Below are 24866 nucleotides of genomic sequence, written 5' to 3' on the forward strand. Positions count from 1 at the left end.
TCATCTCGTTTAATTGGCTCCCTGCCCCACCCCGAGCCAATGAGGTAGATGCGGTTGCCCGGGTGTTTCATGCTACATCACACCGATTCTCTCCACGACAATGTGGAGAGAATCCATTCTGAGATATTCACCAATGTTCTTCTCCCTCTGCTTCCACTCTGCCCTCCCCACCATTCAGCGAGCAGAGATCACTTTTGATGGTGACAAAGGGTTCCGAGTGTTGCTTCTGAATCCTACACTGAGATTTCAACAGCCACAGTAGAGTCTTGGAGGGTAAGACTTTGGCAATAAGATCTGAGAAGGCTGAGAGAGAAAGAAAGATTAGTGAGACTGAGAGCCTGGAGGATTCAGTGCATCCGGTTTATACAGAAGATTGCAGAGTTTGGAAGAATGTACCCTTGTTTTTTGTAACTGTAGAATCTTCTTTACAATACAGTAGAAAGAACATGAACTTGAAAAGCACATGGACCTGAGTTCAAATCTCAATTTACAAGCTGGAGGCCTTCAGCAAGTTACCTAGGTCCTCATACCTTCCCAGTAAAATTGAAAATAAATAACAGTGCTGGCTGATTGTTATATGGCAGAAACCAACACAGCATTTTAAACTAATTATCCTCTGATAAAAAAAAATAACAATGCCTGCCTATGTGGTAGGGGGTTAGGGTATTCAAGAGCATCGTGTGAACTATACTGTATAATGTGAAGTACCAATGTCCTTGCTTCATGGTAGGTATTCATTAGACAGTAGCCACTATCGCCTCATTGTCAAAAAAATAAAAAGAATACAAAATGAGGATAAGAAGACCTACTGTGCAGAGTGCAGCAGAGAAGTAAACAAGGCATGAAAACACAAACCACTATGCCCGGCGCACAGTAGGACTCCTTAAATGTATACCCCACATGAGATGATATTGTAAATACTGCTATTATCTTTCAGAACTCTTCTACCATTTTTTGGGGTGGGGGGGCACATGGCCACCCAGCCCCAGACTTCCCCAGCCTTCTTAGAAGCTAAACTTGGCCATGTGGCTGATCTCTCACCAATGCAATGTTAGCAAAAGTGATGCATCCAATTTCCACTTCATATTACTCACTTCAAAGAAAGTTGGTTGCCCTGGGTGTCCTCTCTCCCCTTTCCCATAGGCCATGACAACAACTAATTATAACAGCGCAGACGAGGACAATCCAGTAGAGGGTCTGCAGAGCAACAATGTTGCAGGAAGCTGTGTCCCTGAGTGACAGCTTGGAATACAGTCTGGACCACTCCCTTTGGGGTGATGATGTGAAACAGAAATATACTTCTTTCTTTCAAGCCACTGTATTTAGGGGGCCTTTTGGTTCACTAGGACAGTACTGACCTTTTATTTATATAGGGATGTTTTCTCGATCTCTACATTTTTTTCTCTCCATCATAAGCTGAATTAAAAAATAAAAGGGGAAATAGTTCATGTTCAAAAAAAAAAAGCACCCAGGTATTTCACTCCTTTTGAAATACATGCTCTAAAGCTACAGAGGCTTCTGGGACTGTCTCAGCAGGCAGAAATAAGAAAGGCAGGAAAAAAAAAAAGCCCAGCTTCCCAGGCAGAAGACAGCCAGGAAGAAGGTGGAAAGATTTGTCTTTATGGCAAATTAGCCCCATTTCACCTGGTTCTGGGCCTCACTGCAGAGGTACAAGGAGGGAAAATCACATTTGAACCAGTTTCTAATGAAACCCAGGACTCCTGGCTGTTCTTATAGGGCTGCACATCTTTCCTGAAGTCTGAAGTCTTATCTCTCCAAGAGAGAAAACTGGAGATGGAAGAACAGGAGCCTGGCCCTTTTTGTCTCTGCCCTGAGAGATCCCATGTGGAGGCCCTGCTACCTTTGTTGAGAGGGTTCTGAAACAGTTCCTGGCTTGGGCTTTGCACTAAAGTTGTCCACCTGCAACACTGGCCCCTTGGTTGTGGCTGCAGGGAGCTCTCTGTGAATGTCTTGCTGCCAACGGACCGATGAAACCTCAAGTCTCTTCCCTTAGGCAGTCCTGCTGGACAGTCACTACTTTCTGAAAGGCTACCGAACAAAGCCAGATGGCCTCATTGTCCATCCATGGCTGACCACAGCATCCCCTGCCTTGAAAGGTCCTAGATGGAAACTGTGCACTCATTCACTGCCTTTCATCCTGCTCCCTAGATGGAGATTTTTTTTTTCAGAAATTCATTACTTGGTTTGTCTTATGATCAGCCTTCCAGCTAGTGAAATTTTACACATCTGGTGATTTTTCAAAGGGAGGAAATAAAGGTTAATTCTCCTGAATCCTACCTACCTCCTTCCAATGTACTGTAGCAAAGGATGGTCTCAGTGTAGATGATAAGATTTGGTACCCTGTGTTAGATGAATGCATGAAGGACCTCCATTCTTCCATGTTCCCTATATCCATGTTCTTTTTATGTGACTTTGAAATTCACCCCCCCAAAAGAAGGATCTCTTTCCTCACCACTGGATTCCAAGTTCCTCCATGTGACTAATGAAGGTGAGCAGACATGACACACACAGAATTTTGAAAAGTGTTTTTTGGCATTTGGCTGCTCTCTTGCACGTTTGTCCACATCATGAGAACATGTCTGGGCTACCCTCTCTGAAGATGAAAGACACCTGGAGCAGAACCAAGTCACCCCAGTCTTTCCAGCTGAAACTAGCCTACATTAGCCAACATTCAGCCAACCCCCAGATATATGGGTGAATTCAGTTGAGATTAGAAGAACCTCCTGCATCAGCATAAACCACTGGCACTTAGACCCCAACCCCAATAAGTGCTGAGCTAAATAATTTTAAGGCATGAGATTTGAGGTTGCTTGTTATGCAGCATTATTGTAACAATGGATAACTGACACAAATACCAATCATTCACTCACCCTACTCCCAGGAAGAGCCCCAATTTCCAGATGGGGATCCATGTTGCCTCTACTCTAAATCCACATGGTTTGGATGACATACCCCTCCACTCCTTACCCCCAACCATCCTCCCAGGATGACAAATAACCCATTTCATCGCCCTAACATAACATTTCATAACCATAACAATTTGTTCAGAGGTGAGTGGTCACATGACAAAGTAGTCAATCAGAGTAAAGCCTGGGATCTTTACTTATGGAGACAGAGGGGCCAATGAGATCAAGGATCCCTGCCTTCCACTTATAGGAGAAGCAACCAGAGCTGTGGGCTCCACATGACAGCCAGCACAGTAGCACCAGCGCTGGATCTAGACACAGGCTTCCTGGCTTCCACCTGGTTCATTTTTCTGCTACTCCCATGGTCTCTTCAGAAAAGACAGCAAGATTCCTGTCAAATGCAATGCCCAACTCCATTTAATAATTTATTAATAAAATGTACGTTGTGGGTCTACTATATGCCAGGGCCACCATGCAAGATTTGGGGGAATTTAGCATGAATGGCACCTAGCCAGCTTAGGCTCAGTATGTACATGCTTCCGTCATGTCCAACTCGTTGAGACCTTATGCAGTGTAGCCAGCCAGGCTCCTCTGTCCCTGGGATTCTCCAGGCAAGAATACTGGAGTGGGCTGCCATGCCCTCCTCCAGGGGACCTTCCCAACTCAGGGATCAAACTCGTGTCTCTTGGGTCTCCTACGCTGGCAGGCGTTTTGTTTGTTTGTTTTTTGTTTTTTACCACTAGCGCCACCTGGGAAGTCCTTAGCCTCAGAAGGACACACTCAAACTAGTCCCCAGGGCTGGGCACTCGGACCTCCAGCAGGGACCACCAGGGGGAGACTTGCCTGAAAAACATCAGGTATTAAAAAACAAATACAGTAGAGCAAATTGGACTACCACAGTGGGTCAGCAGTACACGAATCTGCCTGCAATGCAGGAGCCACAGGAGATGCGAGTGTGACCGCTGGATCAGGAAGATCCCCTGGAGAAGGGCATGGCAACCCACTCCAGTATTCCTGCCTGGGAAATCCCATGGACAGAGGAGCGTGGCAGGCTACAGTCGATAAGGTTACAAAGAATCAGACACGACTGAAGAGACTGCATATGCACACACGCCCACAGCGCAAACTGGTAAGATCTGCTTTGCCATTTCCTGGCAGATAGGATTCCCCTCCAAAGTCAGTGAGAGTCAATGCAAGTGGGAGCAGGACACTTGTATCTTCAGGGGCCTTTCCCCCTCTCCTTCTCAGCTAACCTCCCCTGGACACAGTCATCCCTTACCCGCTGTTTGTAAAGTGGGTTCATAGCAACATTCACACTCCAGATGTTAAGACATGAACTGGCTTTACTGAAAGAAAAGAGATCAGATGTCAGAAGTGTTTGAGGGACTTCCCTGTGACTGCAGTGGTTAAGAATCTGCCTTCCAAGGCAGAGGACACAGGTTCGATTCCTGGTTGGGGAACTGAGATTCCACATGTCATAGGGCAACTACTGAGCCCACACACCACAACTAAGACCCAATGCAGCCAAACAAATAAATAAATTTTTTAAAGTGTTTGGGAAATAATGGATTTTACAGAGTTTGATAGTTTCTTTACCTTGAGATTTTTCAGAACTTTAATTTGCTCACCTGATAATGTTAGTATTCATAATATCAGTTACTATGTCATCACTTTCAACACACCAGGCACTGTGACATGTATTGCACATGTTATCTCATCTTATCCTCACAACAACCTTAGGAGGGATGTGATAGTGATGTGGCCACCTTGTAGATCAGAAATGAGGGGCTCAGAGAGGCTGAATGACTTGGGGAAAGTAACAAGATGGGGCTATGAATGGAGCCCAGGTGTGTCTGAAGCTAAGCGCATCACGTCCTGCTTATACCTTCCTTTCAAGAAGCTGGCGTGCGTGCTCTGTCAGTCGCTAAGTCGTGTCTGACTCTTTATGACCCCATGGACTGTAGCCCGCCAGACTCCTCCATCCATGGGATTTCCCAGGCAGGAACACTGGAGCGGGTTACGATTTCCTTCTCCAAGGGATCTTTCTGACCCAGGGATCGAATCTACCTCTCCTTCATAGACAGGCAGGTTCTTTACCACTGAGCCACTGAGGAAGTCCTCAAGAAGCTGACAGGTGTGCAAACCCCTGACCTTAGGGGTGTACAAACCCACACCTTAGGCAGACTGAGGGTCTGGAGGTTGAGTAGAAAACAACAGGGGAAGACAAGTGACCCCAGAGGTCCCCTCTCTGGAGCCTCTTTTCTTCTCCCCTGATAAAGCAGAATAAATAAAGGTGCATTTAGCAGGACCGGTGAAATTAGCCTGGTTGGAGTAGAAAAATAGCCTCTAAGCCCTTGCTTCTGACCCATCCTGAAATATGTTCTAAATGCATCCGACAATAACAGGCTGATATCAGGACACGGATGCTGACTGCCTCTACATGCTGTCACGGGCATTGTAATGGCTTTGTTTTTCACAAGGGAAGGAAAAAAAAAAAGTTTATGCCTCAAATTAGCAGGTCTGTCATGTTCCAAATTGTTTGCATTTCTAAAAATGGACGTTGACATGTGAATAGTTATTATCTAATACAAGACCCAAAAATCTCCCTCTCTCAAGGCAACAACTGGTGATCAAGGGATTCTCATTAGACACAAGGGTCTGAAGTTCTCTCTCTCTCCCAATTCTGGAATAAGGGGCGGCTCTCTCCATTCCCCCCTTTTCGCTGAGGCTGCTTATGAGCTTCTGGGTTTCTGGTCACACTCCCCTCTTCAGAACTCTCAAGCCACAGAAAGATGCTTGGAGATCCAAGCAAAGGGTCTTAGGGTCTTAGTTTCCCAGCAAGATTTCTCTAGTGCAGTGGTTTTTAAAGTATGGTCCCCAAACCAGCAGCAGCAGCATCACCTCGGAAACAGTTAGCAATTCAGCTCCTCAGGCCACACTCACGGTCTAGTGAATGAGATGCTCCAGGATAGTGTCCAGGAAGCAGGCTTCAACATCCCTCCAGGGGATGCTGATACGCGCTCAAGTGGCCCAAAGGTGAGGACCGTGGGTCAGCCCACAGCTTCCTCCCCTCCTCTCACACACATTCTGCAGTCTCTTCATTATTCCTCTACTCCATTTTCTTCTCTTCATCCTCTACCACCCCAGTTCAGGGCACCACCCACCTGGATGACTGCAAGAGCCTCCCAGTGGGTGGTCCCAATTTCAGTCCACCCTCCCTTGATCCAGTCTCTAGTTGGAAACCAGCATAGTCTTTCGAGAAGGCAAAATGGCCCTACCAGTAGCTTACCTACAGCCCTGAAACATCTTCTAACTTCTCCCAGTTCAAGGTCACTAAAGAGTTGGAGCTCCATCTGCTTGGGTCAGCTATATCTTTCCAATTCCAAATTCAACAAAGCACAAGGAGTGAAGAAAGAAGAGAACTGCATTTCTGGTCTGTTCTGGAAAAGAGCTACTCCCACCACACCCCAGTGGGAAATAACTAAATATTAGAGCTAGGCAGACATGGGTTCAAATTTCAGCTCCATCACTTAGTAGCTAGCTGACTTTAGATAAGCAAGACTTAGACTTGATCAGACACCCAGGTCCATATTAATAAAGAGGATTAATAAAGGGGAAGGACAACATACATATGGCTGGATCATCAGAGAATTTAATGATAAAATGATATCAAGGGCCCAGCCCTGCCTGGCACATAGCAGGGGTAAATAAATTATAACTACCACCTGCCTCTGTCAGCCAGCTAGTTAACACACAGACACAAATGGACCAACTCCTTAACTTTCAGCTCATCATGATAGCCAGGAGAGTTAAAAAGAGCATCTGTTCCCCAAAAGGTTAATCAATCCCAAGACCCAAGGCCAACAATCTGTTTATCACTCCCTCAGAAGTTGTTTTCCCCCTGCATTAAATCACCTTATGTTTTGCCATTTGCCTGTGCAGCTTTCTGAGAGGGAAAAAAAAAAACAAAAACATTTCCTGGATGTCTTACCTGGGATGGCTTCTGATAGCGACATTTTCCTTCAGGCAATGAACATCAGGAAGTGAAGAGGATCACACTTTTTAGCAACAGCCTGGAGACACGCCATCCCAGGTGCACACACACATACACACACACACACAACACCTACACACTGGAACTCAGACGGACCTGCAGATCCAGCCAACATGGACACACGTGTGCACTGGGTCACACACAGACAGTGGGACGCTCTGTGCCTTCATGGATCAACGCCAAATCCGACAACACCTAGACAAAAGAGCTAGAAAAAAAACCGTACGGTACCTTTCGGTGACTTAAGTGTCGCCACTGTCCAGTCACCCTCAGAACTTCCTAAAAAAATAACAATGGAGAGATGCTGATCTGCTCACCAGCTACCCACGTGCACGGCGCCCTCACACCCAGATGCTGCTGTTTGCATCTCAGCTGCAGTCTTCAAGTGTGTGTGTTTGGGGGCGGGGGCAGGTCTCAGGGGACTCAGGGAAGAAGGCGAGGGAGTGAATGCACAACTGTGATTATGTGAACACTTCTCTCTGCAAGGTCCTGAAGCATGATCGAGATGATGCCCAATACAGGATCAAAAAAGGTTCCCCTTGAAAAAGCCTAGATGTATTCAGACAGAGACAGACAATTCTTAGGTGGTGAAATCTGGCTCTAAGTTTCAACCTTCTAAGAAAGAAGGCAAAGTTTTAGTTACAAGAAGTCAAAGTGGCTAATAACCATGCTCTGTGGTCAAGAGAGAAATCTGGACCCTTTTCTACTGCAATCCTCCTGCTAAAAGGGAGTGGGGGGGGGGGCGGTGCATCATTAGCTCTACATATTCGAAATTGGGGCAGGCTAGGCTTTGCTGACTGTGACTTTAAATGCTAGGCAGCAGACCAGGGTGGGTGGAGACCACCCTAACCCAGTGCCCACCACACAATCTGTGTTTGCAAAACATTGTTGAATGAATGAATGAATTCAAGGTTCTCCACCGAGTCACTCTTCCTAAGGTAAAGAAGTTCCCTTAATGCAAAAGGGATCAAGCTTGTTATCTGAGAATCCCTAATGCCTGGAATTTTTATTGTAAATCAGTTTCTCCAGATTGAATTCTGTTTCAGATGTACTGGCTGAACCCTGGGGGAAATCTCACATGATTAGCAGGAGCCCAGAGTGTAACCCTTTCCGTAAAGGATGGTGAGAAAGGCTACTGCTACACCTTACCCAGGTCCTCCATAGACCTTCTCTGTACTATGGGACTTTGCTCAAAGCGGGGCAAACATGCGCACGTGCCAGTGCTCATTGGCTGGCGGCCTGACCAATCAGCGTGCGCTACTAGCTCCCGTTTCCTTTCTTGGGAAGCTACCTGGAAAAACCAAGTCCTCAACGTTTCTGCACAATTTCCAGAGATACATCCGGCTGCCAGCTGGGAGGAGATGCAGGGAACAGTCTGTGATCTGAATGATTACAGAGCACAGATCCGGACCCATTTAAGCATTTCTGGTTGGCCTCCCAGGCGTGCCAAAGGACACGCAAATTGCCACGTTCCCCCTGCGGATATGAACTCTACACGCTCATCACTCACAACGGTCGGGAGATTGGAGTGACAGGCGAAGAGTGACGAAGTTAAAATTACGTGGGACCCGCCCGGGATGCCCTGAATGTTTCTTCTCCCTCTGAACCAGGATCACTGACATCTGGAAATAGTGATGTAGCCCCAGATCTTCCGGTGTGGGTGGACACAAGCCTGACACAGTCACTGAGTCACTAATTCCAAGGAAGCCATTTGCCCCCAAGTCAAATCCATCACTGCCTTGAAGGCAGGAAATACACGGTGGACATCCCTGTCTCCACTCCCTAGGACAGGGCTTCACTCTGGTGAGGCAGTAACACGTTTTGTTTATTAAATCCAGTGCTAATAAGGGCACTAAATAAAATGGTACAGAAGCTACCAAATATATACTTTAAGTCTCCTTTTGTGCTCGGTGACACTAGTGAGAATTAGTTAAATGTTTGTTGGGTGAAAAATTAAATGCCTGTGTAAAGAGGATGGGCATTGGGAGGAAGAGAACATGAGGGAACTTTCTGGGAGAGGAAAATATTTCTTATCCTTCCTGGGATGTTGATGACTCTAGCATATGTATATTTCAATAATCACAGTATTATAAAATTACGATCTGAGTCTTATACTATACATATTAAATTATACCTCAACTATAATATACCTTAAATGTGTTATACCTCAATCATACTAGCATGATGAGAAAATTTTACCTCCAAGCAAACAAACAAAAGAAAAATAATTAACACCTTAGTAAGTCTTCCCGGACAAAAGAGGAGAATGAGCCTCTTCAATCTTCTTTTTTTTTTTTTTGGCCCGGTAAGATCCTTCTGGTGCCAGAAACTGCTCTGTGGGAGATAGCATCATTTCATGGGAAGAAGACCTGATTCAGGCTATCCCAGATATGACTCCTGGCTCTTCAGGTGTTACTTTGGAAAAATTACTTAACTATATTGAGCCCCAGTTTCTCCATATTTTGACGTTGGGACTGATACCTCCCCAAGAGGCGTACAATTTGGGAATCCAGTGATACTAGCTCCCTTTCTTCCATATCAACAACAACAAAAAACTAGTAGAGGTTAATTCAAAGTTGAGGGGTTTATGCATCACTTAGGGTCTTTACAGATGATTCCTACAGAAAGAGTAGAAAAGAATTCCTAAGTGCATTGTTGCTGTGGTTTTAAAAAGTGCTATTGGAAAACTGTAACAAGGTTCTGGGAAGACAGTCCACAGACTGTTAAAGAGTAACAGAGAAAATATTTTCTTACTAAATTCTGGAATCTAAAAAGAAAACACCACCTTTTATCAATAATGCTGGTACATCCTGTCTCTTTTACTCACTGGACAGCCTAGGTTGCCCAAAAGCATCTAAAGGGCACGTGGTCAAGAGCCATTAGCAACTGAGGATTTCAACTCTCAAGACACTGAGAGGAAAAACTAGACCTGGGGCCAATAGGTGCTAAATGCCAGTGTGCATGCAATTTTCCATTTTCCAGAACCCCTCAGGAATTACATAAAAGAGTGGTCTTTTCCCAGTTTTGGAGGCAGGAAGCAACCAACTCTGAACCATCAGGTGACCCTTAGGGATATTTTCACGACTGTCTTTGTAAACATTGGCCAACGAAGAACCATAAAGTGGCTCCTCACATAGTCACCACCATTGCATGGGGGGTGGGGGCAGGGCGGGCCAGAGGTTTTGTGTGCTTAACTGATTTTTCAAAAGGTTACAGTTTGGCTCAGTCTAGAACAACACACACTTCTTGACTTTTCTTGGTAGCAAACACTTTGAAACTGTTTAACCTCACATTCCTGACTGAGTAAGGGAAGTTAATTGAGTGAAACAGAATCTTTCTATGATGGATTATGGGAGTCATGGGTCTGAGCACATGGACCTTCATTGTCCAGGCTATTGGTGGGGAGAGTAAAGAGGTTTGGGTTGCCTCTTAGCTGGTGTGAACTGTGCCACATGGTGCTAGGTCCTTGGTATACACCGATGAAAGGGACAGACTTTGTTCCTGACTCAGTGGGACTTACAATTGAGGGACATGAGATTAAATGATTGGAGAATGAATGAATGATTTGGACAAATAATTATTCAACTCCATCACTTCTTCTTGTACAGAGTAGTGAGGTTTCAGTACAGTTCAGTTGCTCACTCATATCCGACTCTTTGTGACTACATGGACTGCAGCACACCAGTGAGGTTTAGGACTTCCCTGATAGCTCAGTTGGTAAAGAATCCACCTGCAATGCAGGAGACCCCGGTTCAATTCCTGGGTTGGGAAGATCACCTGAAGAAGGGATAGGCTACCCACTCCAGTATTCTTGGGCTTCCCTTGTGACTCAGCTGGTAAAGAATCCACTTGCAATATGGGAGACCTGGGTTTGATCCCTGGGTTGGGAAGATCCCCTGGAGAAGGGAAAGGCAACCCACTCCAGTATTCTGGCCTGGAGAATTCCATGGGCTGTACAGTCTATGGGGTCGCAAAGAGCCAGACACAACTGAGCGACTTTCACTTCCTTCACTTCAGGGAGGTTTAGCCTCTTATATTCCCCTAGTGTGTGCTAATATTTTACAATAACTGGGCAGGGAACTTCTTGGGAACAGAGACCATTCTGCAGCCACATGGTACACAGGACCAGATGTTACATTCCCAAATCCCTGAATCACAGAGAGAAAGGAATTCTGTTTAAACATGAATGAGTGTGATTTCGACAAGCAAACAACAATAAATAAAAATAAGATTGCTGTTTTGGTTTAGTCACTAAATAATGTTCGACTCTTTGTGACCCTATGGACTGTAGCCCGCCAGGCTCCTCTATCCATGGGATTTTCCCAGAAAGAATACCGGAGTGGGTTGCCATTTCCTCCTGCAGAGGATCTTCCTGACCCAGTGGTCTAACCCATGTCTTCTGCACTGGCAGGAGAATTCTTTACCACTAAGCCACCAGGGAAGCCCATAATATAAGATAAAATAAAAATAAAATAAAATAGAAGGGAAGGCCTGTTTTGGAAGAATTTATCTCAGGAACTACCAACAGTCCCTATTCTGAGTTGGTTGTGAATGAATGAGACATATTTCATGGCCCACAGGTATTCTAATAACTAAAATGAGTAGAATTGTTTCATTTTCTAATTTTAAAATCATAATGGAGTTTGGAACCTACAGAGTTCAACTTCTTCATTTTTCACACAAAGAAGCTGAGGCCAGGGGATTTCAGTGACCAAAACCCCCTTGAGGTTCTGAATATTAAAGCCTCCAAGAGAACACCGATTTTCCAGAAATATTTTTGAACTTGGCAGCTAACCCTAAAGGCTGTCCAAGTCTCTCTTTATTGGCTGAATTGAAATTTTTAGAAAATGAATCTGGTTATCAGACACTGCAGAACTTTCCACAGCAAACCATTTTTTAAACAACTCTCCTGGGTGGTAATGATTTTGTTAATGAAATGCATTTCATCCTTCACACCATGGTCACATTATGCCTTAATAAAGAACCCTTGAAAGAACATTTATTATGGGATTTGCATTTCATTTGGGCAGGCAGTCACTCAGTCTGCCCCACACCGGACCTCACAAGACCATCAGAAGACCATCCGTGACTCAGATAAAGCCTGTGAACTCTTATAATAGTCAGAAAAGAAGGGCAGCAAAGAAGAGGGCCACATCAATCATATCCAGGATCGAGGAGGGTTCCTCATGTGAGATCCTTCAGAGTTTTTAGAAGATATAGGGGTGCTCCCTTCCAACTAAGCTATTCTTCGGTTGGGATCAAAGATAAATTCATTCATTCATTCAGCAACCATTTCAGGAGCTCCTGCTTTGTGGGAGAAAAGGTTACTCAAGGAGTGCTGAATAAACTTTCAGACTGCAAATTTAATTCCAAGTGCACTGCAAACATTTGCTGTACCAAGGAGCCCTATGTCAAGCCTGGACAGAATCAAGGAACTCTGCTGGAAGATCCACTTATGATTTACCGAAGAGCTATAGGGTGTCGCAGGGGAAGGAAACACTGGGCCTAAGTGAAGAAATGAGTTGTTTGGGGGTAATGGGACCTGTTCAAAAAGAAAAAGATGTCAGGGTGGGATTTTTTTAATGTCAAAAGAAGAATCAAATAACAGCAGATGCTAGTCATCACCTAAACGCAAGACTCAGAAAGGGAGGTGGGCCACCGAGTAGTGCATGAAGGCTTATGCAGGTACACGGGCACAGATGCCAAGACTTCTTCTCTCCTAGGCAACAGCCCTTATCCCTCCCTTGTAACATCTGAGTCTGTTTGAACATGCTTAGGATATATGTGCTATACAAACATGCAATACGGAATAGAGGGAATCTACCGTCTCTGCTGGGCTTCCCTGGTGGCTCAGATGGTAGAGAACCAGCTTGCAATGCAGGAGACCCAGGTTCAATCCTGAAGATCCCCTGGAGAAGGGCATGGCAACCCACTCCAGTATTCTTGCCTGCAGAATTCCATGCACAGAGGAACCTGGTGGGCTACAGTCCATGGGGTCTCAAAGGGCGGGACATGACTGAGTGACTAACACTTTCACTTCATGGTCACAGATGTAGATAAGGAGACAAGTGCTCGGGCCCGGTGCACTGGGAAGACCCAGAGGAATCGGGTGGGGAGGGAGGTGGGAGGGGGGATCGGGATGGGGAATACGTGTAAATCTATGGCTGATTCATATCAATGTATGACAAAACCCACTGAAATGTTGTGAAGTAATTAGCCTCCAACTAATTAAAAATAAAATAAAATAAAAAATTAAAAAAAAAAAAGGATTGAGTTGGGTGGAGAAATTCAACAGAAAACATGGGGTGCTGGTATGTGAGAGCTTATGAGGGTTGGGATTTAGGAAGCACAAGCTGTACCCTCAGAATTATAAGCACCCCTCAAGCCCTCTTCAAAAGGTTCCGTTTGGAAGTCCTAGGATATTGGGGAACATAAATTCCTACAGATAGGTTTCTAAGCTCCAAGTTTGGACCTGACTGTCGGCAGGGCACCTATATGCTTGTTTTATGAATCTGATGTCCATAGACCATGGTTACGACAGCAGGTTACATGATCGTGTCTGTGCTTTAGTTTCTGTCCTTAATTTGTATTGGAATTAGGATATTTCATACTAGAATTGATCAGCTCATGTCTCCTATCCCATCTCCAAAGAGGAGCTTGGCAGAAGAGAGAGAAAATAGAATAAGAGGCTGATAATTAAAGAAAGTACATGGTCTGGGTATCTTCTGTCTGCCCCAAAGCTTGCCTTTGCTGTGAGTGCTGCTTCCATCCTATAGGAAGTGGTCATGAGTCATTTGTCCAGCAGTCTGGGTCATCATCAAGGCCACTGTCACACTCCCTCATGTATGAATCAGCGGAACGGACTGAACCCCCACCCCAGGGCTGTGGGAAGGTAGTGGCAAGAGCACAGGCTCTGGAGTGATAAAAACACAAGCTCAAACTGCCCACCAGCTGCTTGATTTAGGGCAAGTTAAATTAACCTCCGCAGTCTCAATTTTCCTAATCTGAAAACTGGGGCAATATTTATGCCTTCCTCTTCGGATCACTATGAGAAAATGAGGCAATGTTCTGTAAGAACACCAATGCGATGTCCCAGACTTGATAAGAATGCAGATAACAGGAGCTCCAGGCTGTCCCTTCAACCTGGAAATATTGGAATCCAGTATTGGAATATTGGCATATTGGAAATATTCCAGCATCTGGGAACCAGAAGCTGCCTGAGATAGAAATGTGCAGGCTTACTGACTGTTCCAAGAGAGGCTAGACTGGGTGGATGGTGAGCATCTTCCACTAAAGGACAGGATGTTCAGAGACCAATGCCTTGGATCCCATGTCCATGTTCCCTGAGGATTCACGAGGGTAGATGTTCAATGGTGGAGGGGCTGAGGTATCCACAGGATCAAATGAATATCCATGTTCTCTTCTTCCCCCACCCACCCTGCTCCACACAGCAAGGTAGGACTTGTCCTGGGGCCAAGAGAAAACAGCTAGGGGGCTCTGGTCCTTAGTAAACTGTGTCCCAGGTACAAAGACCCAGAATATATTAGAGAGGGAGAGAGAGAATGAGACAGAGAGAAACAAAGAAAAAGGAGAAAGAGATAATGGATGGATAGATACATGGTAGATGGATAGATGATGGATAATAAAAAGATGATGGATGATAGATAGATAGATGAGAGAGATCAGAAAGATAGAAAATGGAGTAGAAAAAAGCTAGAGATAAGGAAATGTAGAAGGAACAGAAAAGTACAAGATAGAGAGAAGAAAAAAATGGTGCTTACCAACTGCCTTCAAGGAGGCGTACTTATTGAGCTCTTTGCCTGGCGGCTGCTGTTCGTAAGGGTTGGAGATCTGGCCCAGGCTGGGATAGGAATGTGGGTGGCCCATCTGCTGGAGCAAAGGGGAGGTGGGCACTGCGTTGTTCATCTGGGTTGTATCTGGAAGGGAAGAGAACAGAAGGAGATGGTCATCAACAGGGCAAGAACTTCTACCCATCCCCACCATCGCCACACCCCTCGAGACCAAAACTCCTCGCCCTCTAGAGACACGGGTGTGTGTGGGGGGGGGGGCAGCCAAGGGTGGACAGGTATAATGGCATCAGTCAGCTCTGCAGTCGTCATTGGCGAGCAGCTGAGGATGGATGGGGAAGAGCGCAGATGCACCTAGAACATTTCCATCTTCCCCAGTTTAATGTAAGTCCTATCACTGCAGGGGATGCTCTTGTGATTGAAACAACATATGTATAAAAGGATGACCAACTTCAGTAACAGCCAAAGAAATGCAAGTCAGAACAATGGGAGGCCACTCCTCTGCCAAGAGATTGGCAAAAATTAAAAGGACTGAAGAACACCAATCTGGCAAAGACGCTTGGACCCTGGGCAGTCTCATAAACTCATGGTAGATAAGCGATTTGCTGTATCTGCAGAAAGGAAGCGGGTAGTGTGTGTGTACGGAAATTTAAAATGGTTAGCGTGGGTATGTTCACCAGATGATGCCAATTCTAAGGAGGGTGACTTCAGAAATATAAGCGTCAGAATGTGAGGGTGGCAATTCCCTAGTAGTCCAGTGGCTCGGATTCCATGCTCCCAATGCAAGAGGCCCAGGTTCAATCCCTGGTCGGGGAACTAGATCCCACATGCTGCAACTAAGAATACACATGCTGCAAATAAAGATCCCACATGCCACAACTAAGACCAGGAGTGATCAAATAAATAAATATTTTAAAAGATTAAAAAAAAAACCACCAGGGCTTCCCTGGTGGCTTAGTGGTAAAGAATCTGCCTACCAGTGCAAGAGACATGTGTTCAATTCCTTACCAGGGACGATCCCACATGCCGTGGAACAGCTAAGCCCATGAGCTGCAACTATGGAGTCTGTGTTCCAGAGCTCGGGAGCTGCAACTACGGAGCCCAGGGCCTGAGCTCCACAGCAAGAGACGCCACTGCAATGAGAAGCCCTCGCCCCACAACTAGAGCGTGGCCCCCACTCGCCACAACTAGAGAGTAGCTCCCCATTGCCACAACTAGAGAAGAGCCCTCGCAGCAACGAAGACCCAACACAGCCAGAGATAAAAAAATAAGTGAAATTTGAAAGTGAAAGGTGCTCAGTCCTGTCCAATTCTTTGAGACCCCCTGGACTGTAGGCCGCCAGGCTCCTCTGTCCATGGAATTCCCCACTCTGCTGGAGTGGGTTGCCATTCCCTTCTCCAGGGGGGGTCTTCCCAAATAAAATTTTTAGATAAGTAAATAAATTAAAAAACAATTTGTATAAGTATACGAAATTTTATATATACATATATATAAAATTTTCCTTACCCTTTTAAAAATTAATTAATTAATTTTAATTGGAGGATGATTACTTTATAATATTATGATGGTTTTTGCCATACATTGACATGAATCAGCCACGGGTGCACATGTGTCCCCCATCCTGAACCCTCCTCTCACCACCCTCCCCACCCCATCCCTCTGGGTTGTCAAAAAAGAATGTGAGGGTATTTATTAAGAGATGTGCATTGTACCATTGTTCGTTAAGTGAAAAATAAAAACCACACAGAAACCATGTGAACTCCTATCATCAAAGCAATTCTTAAATTATGGTATATCTGTATTAGGTACATATACATACACGTGATGGGCTATCATTCAGTTCTTAGAAAAAAATGAGTTAAAAATCAGTGAACTATACATTCAAACTGGAGAGTGTCTTATGATTTGTATTGGTAAGGGGGAAAAAGCAAATGTCAAAGTAATGTGAATAACAGTGTTTTGTTGAAAGAGAAGAAAGTCTGCATATTTTTGTGTGCTGCAGTTTATAAAAATAGGCAAAGACACACAAACTGAATATTGGGTACTTAGAGGGACTGGGATTCATGGGGAGAAGGGTTCAAGACATTTTTCCAGAGGAAATACTCTTTGTGCTATTAAAGGTTTCTGTCTTCACCCCAAGAACAGTGGGACAGATGGACAACGGATGGACTGGAGGCAAGTGGGAAGTGGGAGTCAGAGAGTCCAGGTGAGGTCATTTGGGCTCAGGTAAGATAGAGGAAGCGGTGGTTCTCCCCATTCCCAGGAAGCATATCTGCAGATACAGATCAACACAGCGGTAGTTGCTTCTGGTGCCTTGAAAGATGCCCTTACCCCACAAGTGAGTCCCAGCTGTTTCAGCTGCTAAGAGCTCGTAAAGAAAGAAAGATAGCGCTAAGTTGTGTCTGACTCTTGCGATCCCATGAACTGTAGCCTGCCAGGTTCCTCTGTCCTTGGGATTCTCCAGGCAAGAATACTGGAGTGGGTTGCCACTTCCTCCTCCAGAGGATCTTCCTGGCCAGGGAATTGAACCCAAGTCTCCCGCATTGCAGGCAGATGCTTTACTGACTGAGCTACATGGCTTCCCCTAACATACAGAAATTTGCTCTTGGCTGATGTGAGCCACCATCTTGGGCTTAAACTGTTTGACAGGCCTCACCCCCAACATCCCAAGGTGGGTGACAACAAAAGCCCAGCTGACACTAAGGTACCAAGACCAGCCCTTTCCTCAAGGCAGGGATAACGCTATGGAGCAACGGAGGCTCCAGAGCTCCCATGGGTTGGGACAAGTTTTAGAGCAGGGGTCAGTAGGCTTCTGCTGGAAAGAATCAGACTATAAATAACTTAGGCTTTGCAGGGCATCCAGTCTCTATGGCAACCATTTAACTCTGCCCTTGAAGCAAAAAAGCAGACATAGCCATTATGCTAGCACAGGGGCATGGCCGTGTCCCAATAAAACTTCATTTACAAATTACAGGGGCAGCTGAATTTGGTCCAGCGGCCATAGTTTGACAACCTCTGGTCTAGACTTTATCTGAAACTGAGATCCCCATCCCAGTGTGTCTCCTTTATTTTTCTTATATTGTTTCCCTCATAACCTTAGAAGTGTGTGTGTGTGTGTGTGTGTGTGTGTGTGTGTTTTATTACATCAGAGTCTCATACACCTGAAGCTGTCTCTCAAACACTGCTTCTAGACAATTTGACCTGTGACATGTAAGGGATAAGTTTGGCTTTAGAAACCAATACACTCAAATTGGGCTTTCCTGGTGGCTCAGACAGTAAAGAATTCACCTGCAATGCGGGAGACCTGGGTTTGATCCCTGGGTTGGGAAGATCCCCTGGAGGAGGGCATGGCAACCCACTCCAGTATTCTTGCCTGGAGAATCCCCATGGACAGAGGTGCAGGCTACATACAGTCCATGCGGTCACAGAGTCAGACATGACTGAGCGACTAAGCACACACTCGAATGAGAAGAGCAGAGATACCACAGCTGAGACACAGAGATAAGGTGAGTATTTTTATCACTGCACATGTATAGGCCAACCCACAAGCCCAACTGTCTAATGGGAATATCGCCAAACATAAGCCAAGTCGTCCAGCCACTGGCCAGCATCTGAGGAGGCGGGCATGTCCTTCTGCCATGATAACTTTTTGGCTGGCATTCAGTTGGGGTGGAAGAGTCCTAAGATTAATGGAGTTAGGGTGGAAATGCTGTCTCCCATAAATTACAGCTCTGCCTGTTGCCAGGACCCCAAGATTTGCTGACATTTTCCTCTCTAGAGCAACCTGCTAGGGAGGTCTGTTGGCTTCCTCTGGGCATGGCAAGCAAGTCATGGTTTGTTTCCAAATGTTGGCGTATTAGGAAGAGATTTACCTTAAGTTCTCATTGTTTGCTGTTCTGTGGATTTCTTCCCCCACCCCCGCAACACACACTTACGTATTTTAGTGGATAGCTACTACTTTGTGTATTTAGAACTATCAGTTCCTTGGGCACACTGCTTCATCCCCGTTTGACTCATGTAATGAGTTGTCAATCACAATAACTCTCTTAGTTTGGGTTTTCCCATAAATCACTGAGATAAGAGCTCAAGTACAAGCAGAAAAACATCTACTTCTGCTTCACTGACTATGTTAAATCCTTTGACTGTGTGGATCACAACAAACTGTGGAAAACTGTTAAAGAGATGGGAGTACCAGGCCACCTTACTTGTCTCCTGAGAAACTTGTATGCGGTCAAGAGGCAACAGTTAGAACCAGACATAGAACAACTGATTGGCTCAAAATGGAGAAAGGAGTACAACAACGCTGTATGTTGTCACACTGCTTACTTAACTTATATGCAGAGTACATCATGCGAAATGCCAGGCTGGATGAATCACAAGCTGGAATCAAGATTGCCAGGAGAAATAGCAACAACCTCAGATATGCAGATGATACCACCTTTCTGGCAGAAAGTGAAGAGGAACTAAAGACGCCCCTGAAGAGAGTGAAAAAGGAGAGTGAAAAACTGGCTTAAAACTCAACATTAAAAAAATGAAGATCGTAGCATCCAGTCCCATCATTTGATGGCAAATAGATGGGGGGGAAATGGAAACAGCGAAGATTTTATTTTCTCAGGCTTCAGGATCACTGTGAACAGTGACTGCAGCCATGAAATTAAGATGCTTGCTCCTTGGAAGGAAAACTATGACAAAGCTAGACAGCATATTAAAAAGCAGAGACATCATTTTGCTGACAAAGGTCCATTATAGTCAAAACTGGTTTTTCCAGTCGTCATGTACAGATGTGAGAGTTGGACGATAAAGAAGGCTGAGCATCGAAAAACTGATGCTTTTGAACTGTGGTGCTGGAGAAGACTCTCCAGAGTTCCTTGAACTGCAAGGAGATCAAACCAGTCAATTCTAAAGGAAATCAAACCTGAATATTCATTGGAAGGACTATGCTGAAGCTGGAGCTCCAGTAGTTTGGCCACCTGATGTGAAGAGCTGACTCACTGAAAAAGACCCTGATGCTGGGAAAGACTGAGGGCAAAAGAAGCTGTAGAGGATGTGATGGTGGGAGAGCATCACTGACTCAATGGACATAAACTTGAGCAAACTCCAGGAGACAGTGAAGGATAGGGGAGCCTGGTGTGCTGCAGTCCATGGGTTGCAAAGAATCCTATATGACTTAGTGATTGAATAACAATCAGGAAATACTACAGAAAAGGAAGTAGGGGGACAGACAGAATAAAAAAGGCAGATAAAGAGTGCAATGTCTGCAAGGGGGCAATGGTGAAGAATGGGCATTTAATCCCACTCTAGCCTTCTGATATGTCATGCTGAAATTCTATCAGCCCATGGGCAAGAGTCCCTGAGTATTTATATGCCAGCTCCCATCAGTCATTTGAGGGCTGCTTCTGAGATACAGTAATTCCTCAGCACTTGGAACCTGCCACATTCATGGGCAGAGAAAGCCCCAATGGCCAGAGAAACTCTTACTCAGAGATGTAAGTGAGAGATAGCAGTTGGAAATCAGGTCAGAAACTCACCCCTCTGGTCACACAGTGAGCATGTGATCCAAATCAAACCAATCACAACACCTTCTTCTCACAGTGATTGGCCCAGATGTGAGCATGTGATCTAGGCTGGACCAATCAGAGTTCTTCCCTTAATTTTTTCTATTGGGAAGCTTTGAAGTCAATGAACCAGGAGGCCATGAATTCAAGTGGAGAAAGTGTTCCTTCATTGTGAAAGAATAAGGACAAAGAGAAGTATCACAGGAGATAGGGAAGCTCCTTCCTAAACAAGCTAGTGTGCTTTGAGGTTCCTGGCAAATGCGACATAGAGTTCTGACAAGTGCAATTGTCTGGATTCCTTCTGGGAAACCTGGAACTGATCAGAAGAGAAGCTTCCCATGGGGTCTATGGAGTACATTAAGATGGAATGGGCATTGCCCCTAGATTTCCTTTTTCTTTCTTTCTTATTATGTTTTAACTGTGCTGGCTCTTTGTTGCGGTGCATAGGTGCGTCTCTGGTTGCACATGGGCTCAGTAGTTGGGCTTAGTTGCTCCACAGCATGTGGGATCTTAGTTCCCTGACCAGGGTGGGAACCCATGTCCCCTGCATTAGAAGGTGAATTCTTAACCACTGGGCCACCAGGGAGGTCCCAGCCCTAGGTTTTCAATAGAGTTGCAGAAGAAATTTCAAGCAGCAGATTGCCTGAGTAGTGAGTAGAGAATACCCAAAGACATTCATAAGTTAATTAATTATCTTAACAGCAGTTTTTTTTTTTTTCTGAAAATAGATTCCAAACTAGTTGAAGAGCTGACACCACCTAAGCCTATCATCCACTGGGAGCCCTTATTCCTGTCTCTTTGCTCCCTCAGTCCCAGATCCCACCCACAATTGTTCAAACCCTGTTTCCAGTCTTGCCAAGGGAAGGCTAAACACTTCATTATGGGAAAAGAAATTTGTAGAGAGGTTCCTTATCACTTGGGATAACCTTTTATATTATTAAACAGACTACTTAATACATCAGTATAAAACACTTGCTTTTGGATGACTTCTCTCAAGTGAAAGTGAGCTGCTCAGTCGTGTCTGACTCTTTGAGATCCCATGGACTGTAGCCCACCAGGCTCCTTTGTCCATGGAATTCTCTAGGCAAGAATACTGGAGTGGGTTGCCATTCCCTTCTCCAGGGGATCTTCCTGACCCAAGGATCAAACCTAGGTCTCTGGCATTGCAGGCAGATTCTTTACCGTCTGAACCACCAGGGAAGCCCCAGTTTCTCCCATGTCCTGAGCTAACTCAAGGGCAGCGAGTAGTTACTTAATGGAAGTGGGTAGGACTGAACTGGCCCTCCAAAGGGATTCCTCACAAAGAAGGAAGAGCCTGCCACAGAATCATGTTTCTGCTTTCACATTCAGGACAGCAGGAAGCAAATTTCTGGCAGTTTTAGATAGCCATATTGTACTAGCTTCCAGGCTTTGATTATTCAGAAATATTGAAATCCAGGCACAGAGCAGCAATCAAGAATTATTAAACAGACTTTGGTGACTGGGTTTTTTTTTTTTTTTTGAAATCTTATATTCATTTTACTGAACAAGAAACTGGACTGGACCTGACAACCCAGATTCTCTGTGAGTTTTGCACAGATATATCCAGCTAAGGAGGACAAACAAACAATACACATGAGGTAAGCTTAGGTTGGCATCTAAGAAAAACAGAACAAGAGTGAGTGAAGAGAGAAGAGTGGGTGAGACCTGGGTTATCTACAAATCCTCACCTTGACAATTGAGAGAAGAAACATAAAGACAGGTAACTAAGTCAATAAATATTTGAACATATGTATATAAGTAGTATGTATGTGTGTCTATGCATGTGTATGTATATATATATACATTATATATAATATAAATAATAATATATTACATAATGTAATAATATATAATAATATAATAAATATATAGGTATATAAATATAAAATCTATTTCAGATAACTTTATAAATCATATATTTATAAATTATATACTAAGTATATGTAAATATTATATTTTATAATTATATATTATGATGGACTATACAGTCCATGGAGCTCTCCAGGCAAGAATACTGGAGTGGGTAGCTTTTCCCTTCTCCAGGGGATCTTCCCAACCCAGGGGTTGAACCCAGGTCTCCCACACTGTAGGTGGATTCTTTATCAACTGAGCCACAAGGGAAGTCCAAGAATCCTGGGGTGGGTAGCCTATCCCTTCTCCAGTGGATCTTCCCGACCCAGGAATTGAACCTGGTTTCCTGAATTGCAGGCAGATTCTTTACCAACTGAGCTATCAGGGAAGCCCACATATAATGATAAATACATATTTTTATATGTAGTGTATTTATGTAGTATATATATATACTATGCAAAATAAATCATATATAGATATATGTAACTATATGTCAAATTATATAATTTATATATAAAATATATATACTGTATAATTTGGCTTCCCTGGTAACTCAGTGGTAAAGAATCTGCTGGCAATGCAAAAGGCCTAGGTTAGATTCCTGGGTTAGGAAGATCCCCTGGAGGAGGGGATGGCAATCCACTCCAGTATTCTTGCCTGGAGAATCCCATGGACAGAGGAGCCTTGTGGGCTACAGTCCAAAGGGTCGCAAAGAGTCAGACACCAATGAAGCAACTGAGCGTGCACTCAGGCATATAATTTGTTTTGCAGAGTCATGACCATAGAGAGAATCTAGTAGGACCAGCAATGTCTTGCTGCCAGGAGTATGGTTTCTCTTCTAGACACACCCCAACCCCAGAGATATCTTACTCACCTCATCTCTGTAGAAAGGTACTTTCTACCCAGAGTCACAAAAAAACTTTCCCTGCTTAATCATAATTTTGCAACTTCTTTTTTAAAATTTTTATTGGAGTATAGTTGATTTATAATTTAGTGTTAATTTCTGCTATCCAGCAAAGTGAATCAATTAAACATATAATGTATCTATTCTTTTTCCGCAACTCCTTCTGATCCTTAGAAATAACTGATGAGGACTTGCTGTTCTTGGGTGCTGCATTCTGTCAAGACCCTCCGTCAGCAAACAAATTGATGACATCCCATCCTCTCCTTCCTAAGAGAGAAAAGAGGGCCTCATACACCTTATCAGTTTCAAAGAAACTTAAGATACACTTACTCCAACTGGAAGTAACGAAGTGGTGGTTACCAAAGTAACCGCCATATAAGTACCGTTATTATGTGGTACATCTTAGCTACTAAACAGACTAATGAGTGCGATCAAGACAGGCTCACTGAAGTAAAAATGCTCAGTTACAAATACTGGGATGATGCTCTAATCTTCTCAGTGGAAAAGAAGCAGATAACAACTATCAGAAATTAGAGCAGTCTGGCTCATCTTGGAGGGAAGGCAACAGTATTAAACTTTTCAAGGTGTGTAACGAGGAAGAATAGCACAGAAGGAACAAAATGGTCAAAGCAGGTTGCTTTGTGGAGCATGTATTACCCATCACTCGGTAAAGAATGTTTCATGCACTATCTCCTTAAATCTTCATATCAATCCTATGGAGTAATGATATAGGGACAACATATCTTTTAAAATAAACTTTTACTGTAAAACAATTTTAGATTTACATAAATACTGCAAAGATAGCACAGAGTTTCCATATCCCCAGACCCAGTTTCCTCTATTGTTATTAAATTACCTTAGTAGGGTACATTTGTTACAATTAATGAATCATATTGATATATAACTATTAACTAAAGTCCAAACTTTAGTCAAGCTTCCTTGTGGTCAGCTGCTCAGTCATGTCTGACTCTTTGCAGCCCCATGGATTGTAGCCTGCCAGGCTCCACTATCCACAGAGTTTTCCAGGCAAGAACACTGGAATGGGTTGCCATGCCCTCCTCCAGGGAATTTCCCCCATCCAGGGATTGAACCCTCACCTCTTGCATCTCCTCCATTGGCAGGTGGATTCTTTACTACTAGCATCACCTGGCAAGTCCTCAAGCTTCCTTAGTTTTATCTAATGCCCTTTTTCTGTTCTAGAATCTCATCCAGGTAGCACATTAAATTTAATCACCACCTTTCTTTAGGTCTGTCTCTTGGTTGTGAATTTCTCAGGCTTTCCTTTTTTGTGATGACTTTGACAGTTTTGAAGAGTACTGGTCAGATATTTTGTAGAAATGTCCCTCAGTTGGAATTTGTCTGATGTTTTTCTCATGACTAGACTGGGGTTATGGGTTTGGGGGAGGAAAACCATACAGATAAGATGACATTCTCAACAAAACATATCAAGGATACCTTTTATGATGACATCACTATTGATAGTAACCTAATCACTGCCTGAGGCAGTATTACTCTTCTCTCCACTATAAAGTTACTGCATTTTCCTCTCTTTCTACATCATACTCTTTGGAAGAAAGTCATTATTCACAACCCACATGTAAGGAATGAGGAATTACGCTCCACCTCCTTGAATACAGAATGTCTACATAAATTATTTGGAATTTTTCATCACAGGAGATTTGTCTATTCTTCCATTTAATTTGGGTGTCCCCTGTGGTTCAGTGGTAAAGAATCTGCCTACAATGC

The 24866-nt window shown here is 44.2% G+C and overlaps 1 protein-coding gene across 3 annotated transcripts in view; it reads right to left on the minus strand.

Moving 5' to 3' along the window:
- Window positions 1-24866, minus strand: part of SHISA9 (shisa family member 9) — a 528232-nt gene that overhangs the window by 184435 nt on the left and 318931 nt on the right. For 2 of the 3 annotated variants that reach the window (XM_043456425.1, XM_043456423.1), the window contains exon 3: window positions 14763-14918. In XM_043456425.1, the coding sequence (XP_043312360.1) occupies window positions 14763-14918 (156 nt within the window). Of the gene's footprint in view, window positions 1-7212; window positions 7261-14762; window positions 14919-24866 lie in introns of all 3 variants that reach the window. The other variant, XM_043456422.1, reaches the window with a different exon arrangement.

This window comes from Cervus canadensis, chromosome 32, assembly GCF_019320065.1.
Source record: "Cervus canadensis isolate Bull #8, Minnesota chromosome 32, ASM1932006v1, whole genome shotgun sequence".
In the NCBI taxonomy this organism is placed as follows: Eukaryota; Metazoa; Chordata; class Mammalia; order Artiodactyla; family Cervidae; genus Cervus; species Cervus canadensis.